Consider the following 5,000-nt stretch of genomic DNA (forward strand, 5'->3'; position numbering starts at 1 on the left):
GCTCGTTTACCTGCAGATTTCATCTGTGATCGTGCCATCGACCCGATCGTTTACGGACAATACTATGTGGGACCGGAAGCACGTGACGTCATGCTGGGACTCCCTGGTTTGTCCGGCTGGTTGGAGAGGTGAGACACCGGATGATCCGTATATAGAACATGCGAGAACAATTGCGATTACTTCACAGTGAATGATTTAGTTTACTAGTGAAATAGAATTATCGAATACTGTATGCATAATCCAAAACTAAATAAGTCTAATTCATTGGAAAACAAGCAATAAACGACTGTTAAAAATATGACTGTTAAAAATATGGTTAAACAATTGTGATTTAAGACGGCGGTCATATTCAATCGATTTCCATAATTGTATTGCCTTTTAAAAACGTTTATTATATCGATTTAAAAATAAGAAAAAAATACATTTGATCAGTTTGAAAATGAGCACTGTTTGTTTTCTTGTTTCACAACAAGTCCCAGTCTTTTTCTATGGTTTACAACTTGTCTGTGTCTTTCCATGTTTCACAACGATTCCGTATCTTGTTCCTTGTTCCAAAACGGGTCCCTGTATGAGCGTTTGATGTGTTCAAGGTTTTACATTGATCCCCTGTCTTGTTCCATGTTTCACAACGAGCCCCTGTCCTTTCACTTGATTCATAACGAGCCCCTGTCTTTTCCATGTTTCACCAGTTTACGACGTTCTCTCGTGATCCTGGTGGCGCCTCACCACGAGATCATCAAAGACGACAGCGTTCGGCTGACCTCGAGCATTGAAGAGCTGCGCGATTTTTACAACGTGTTCGCGGCTGAGTTGAATTACCAGAAGATCCCGTATGTAGCGCTGTATGACCTTGACCGCAAGGTCAGGGTCGAGCGCGTGTTAAATGAATTGAAGAAGTTCCAGACCAGTCGAACAAGGTTCTAATTTGCGTTTTAATTATGTCAATTTTTTTTTATCTTTATAGATTTTATTTGTTACAAATGGCATCCTGTAAGTTCTTTTTCATATTAACATTTAATCCTTTTTCATATTTACATTTAATCCATATTTTCAGACATTGTATTTACGTTGGATTTGTGATTAATCAAAATGACATTGAATGGCTAGTAAGTACCTCATACGTGAACTGTGTATATACATGTACATCGCGAGCTTGGTATTAAGAGAAATAACTTACGAATACATATTTATTTTTCAACTTTAAGAGTTGTCTTCTTTTGGCCATTAAGGGCATTTTAACATCAGATAAACTATGTATGGTTTGAACATTAAATATATGTTCATTTATTGACAAATACACATGTTTCAATTAAATTTGGATTCGTGTTTTAAGTGTTGTTGGATTAGCACACAGTTACATTCTTAAAATTCAATTGGTCATTATTTGATTCTGCAGCGACATATCATTTTTGATAAATTGTAACGATACTTTATTTTCATTGGCAGATTTAAAAGCTGCAGGAAAAGTTCATGAAGAGTAGTTAGATCTTTATTGTAATAACCACAATAAACCACAGGCAGCAGTATAATAAATTCCCCCCCCCCACGGGGAGCCTACCCCCCCCCCCAGCTTACCCCAGGGGTTCCAGATTTTTAAATGTACACCTATTGTGTATGGTTTGACTTTTCAACAACGAATATTGACAAAAATACACAGTTTAAAAAAATAACCCTCGTATAGGTATTATATATACACAAGGTATGAAATGCACTATATGCCTATTGCTGAAAGATTATGGAACACTGGACGTGACCTTTTTAATCGAAAACACATATGTTCCCATGCAGATGCCGACAAAAAGCAACTGGATTCGTTAAAAGACAGTAAAAGCAACGAGATTACATGTCTGTTTTTTGCTGTCTTATTTTGTCGATCGAATGCTCGGTTCTAAAACGCCATATCATTGGCCAACACAATGAGAACAACCAACCAGATGACGCGTTATAAAATTAAAATGGTGTACATGTGTAGATGAAACACCGAGTGACATATAGCGTGAAAGTCAAATTTAATTGAATATTAAAGTTATTAGCCGAGCAGGATTTCGGTTAGTTGTGTAATCACGTTGCTTTTATGATACTGCTGCCTGTGCAATAAACTTAAGGAATAATCACATTACGGCCACATATTTTGCTGAGTTACTCATGCATTGCTTTTGGTTTCATTCAAACATTGGTGTTCAATACTAAAGTGCATAAACAAGATCGCGCTTTGGTGTCAATCTGAATTTGGTAATGAAAACCGTTTTGCATTCGATGTTCGATGTAAGCGAATATAATATAAAAGTGGTTTGAATCCATAGTCCTCATTTCCATCATCATCAATAAAAAACATTCATCAGTATTCAGCAGCAGGAGCAGATTCATCATCATTTACAATGTCTCATTTACTACCAGCGTCGCCATCGTCATCATCATTTACAATGTCTCATTCACTACCAGCGTCGCCATCGTCATCATCATTTACAATGTCTCATTCACTAACAGCGTCGCCATCGTCATCATCATTTAACTGTCATATTTATCATAACTATCATCGTGTTATTACCATGTCATCAATAATACCATCCTGTTATGCACCATATATACATTTCGAGATTATCTCGTGCTTCAAATGTATATCACTGCGACCAGACAGGTGTATTAGGAGTGTCAAATCTTATGCGTGTTGCCAACTGTTCACGATTGTGACAGATAGATGATAATAGTAAATGATTATGACCTCGACAAGGGCAACGACGATGCTGTTGCTGCTGGTTCTGCTGCTGATGATGATAGAACTGCCAAAATGATTATTCTGCAACTATCGAACTTTGGGCCCACTATCTACTAGCACAGTGCGTGGCGTTTCACCATTTACATGCCCAACTGTAATCTACTAGCACAGTGCGTGGCGTTTCACCATTTACATGTCCAACTGTAATCTACTAGCACAGTGCGTGGCGTTTCACCATTTACATGCCCAACTGTAACGCACTAACACGCTAAAACACTTAAATAATAGAACTACTTAGCAGCATGTAAACAACAAATTACAAGATTATTCGGTTGTTATTTTGCTTCTGATGCATTAAACAAGCAGAACTATAACATATTTAGTAACAAGGAATCTAAACAGTGTATCAAATTAGTTTTTTCTAAGAAATTATATAAACGGGAAGATAATTCAATCAAGAAAACGACGACATTGTATACTGCAATCGTGGATATACAACAGGTTAATGATAAAATAGTTGCATACTAATGCACGTTTTCTCTCAACATGGATAGGATGGCAATCTTCGACTCAAGATAAATGTTTTAAGCAAAAGTTCTGACACGTTCCCGGCAGCATGTGTAATTGGTTGGGTAGTCACCATACCGGACAGGTGGGGCTTCCTCCCGGTACTCCGGCTGGTTGGGTAGTCACCATACCGGACAGGTGAAGTCTCCCTCGGGTACTCCGGCTTTCCCCCACAATACAAGACCACACCAATATTGAAATTATTTTCTGAACCAACGGGATAGCTGGGAATTGCAGCTATGTATAAAATTCCCCCGGACTATCACGAGTCTACTGGACACATCATGGGTCAACGCATAGTTTAGTCGCTGGCTCGGAAAGGACCTCATAAAACTCGAAATACACTCATCCATTCACAAACACTCAGCCACGTTTCAAAGTTACTTAAATGCGAATCGAATTATATAGGCAAATCATTTACATTAAATTTACGCGCGAGGAGTCGGTTACATGTGTTGTAAGGTCCCTCCTGGTTTCGAGGAGTCGGTTACATGTGTTGTAAGGTCCCTCCTGGTTTCGAGGAGTCGGTTACATGTGTTGTAAGGTCCCTCCTGGTTTCGAGGAGTCGGTTACATGTGTTGTAAGGTCCCTATATTTACGCGCGAGGAGTCGGTTACAGGTGTTGTAAGGTCCCTCCTGGTTTCGATGTTAGTGCGCGCGTTACTATGATAGAATTAACAATACCAGTTGATCCATAAGAAAATATCATGAACATGTCTTAAGTTGCATGCCGCTACGAAACACGTTTTAAAAAAAACACAAGAAAAAGCGCAATTGGTTGACATTTTAACATTCAATGTGAACCCAGTTTGATATTGTCCGTTTACGGGCGGATGGGCAAGTATAATGCTTGATTCATACATGTACGTTATAAAATACATACACATCAAAACACGTATAAGGTTGCAGTTTTTCTAAACTGTATGAAACAATTGTTTTTGTTTGAATAATTAACCTGATTTTTTAGCAAAAAATCGCGAAGTATATTATTACGCAGGATTTGGTATTTTGACAAAGGAACTAGTACATTTATGTTGTCAATATTTGCAGAAGTTTAATGCAGAGGACATAACATTGGTGCAGCTTAGTGAACCACGTCATTTTTTTGTACACCAGAATTTCATCAAGATCGAGTCATACATTTGGGCTTACTATGTTTATCTAATATTTGACCTGGTTACATAGGTTTGGACGCACGTGACCAACTTTCGAACTCGTCCTAGACATTAGCCCGATAAACATTCTGAAGTTCAATGAGATAAGTCATACCTGAAGTGTCTGTTGTTGTAACATGTTTTATATAAGATGTTACCTGGCGACCTAGGTTTTATACACACTTGAACCACATTTCAACATGTCATTGATAGTATCACGATTTCTAAACTAAAAGGATCAATTAAGCATTCACACAAAGTTGTTCTAGTAATTTAAATAATTTCAAAGTAATAGTCGCATTGATATGTTCATTGATTCGAAAATAAACATTCATTTGTTGAGAAAAGTTAGTTATTTTTGGAAGTTAATGAGGAGTAAATGAAAACAGTGGGTTTACTTATCTGTCCTTTTTGATATGTGACGATAGTACAAAGATAGATTTGTTTGCACACATATTTCGTTAAGCGCATAAGAATCATGTAATACACTTGTAAGCGATATAACGCCGAAGAAGTTAATATGAACCGAGTTGTAGGAAAACTGGGCTTAATGCATGTTCATA

General features: G+C 37.6%; 1 protein-coding gene across 4 annotated transcripts in view; it reads left to right on the top strand.

Annotated features, from left to right (window-relative positions):
* LOC127850740 (uncharacterized) overlaps positions 1-5,000 on the top strand; it is a 244,370-nt gene that overhangs the window by 5,987 nt on the left and 233,383 nt on the right. For 2 of the 4 annotated variants that reach the window (XM_052384027.1, XM_052384026.1), the window contains exons 3-4: positions 17-128; positions 690-849. In XM_052384027.1, the coding sequence (XP_052239987.1) occupies positions 17-128; positions 690-849 (272 nt within the window). Of the gene's footprint in view, positions 1-16; positions 129-689; positions 862-5,000 lie in introns of all 4 variants that reach the window. The other 2 variants (XM_052384028.1, XM_052384029.1) reach the window with 2 other exon arrangements.

The sequence above is a fragment of the Dreissena polymorpha genome, chromosome 11 (assembly GCF_020536995.1).
Source record: "Dreissena polymorpha isolate Duluth1 chromosome 11, UMN_Dpol_1.0, whole genome shotgun sequence".
Classification (NCBI taxonomy): Eukaryota; Metazoa; Mollusca; class Bivalvia; order Myida; family Dreissenidae; genus Dreissena; species Dreissena polymorpha.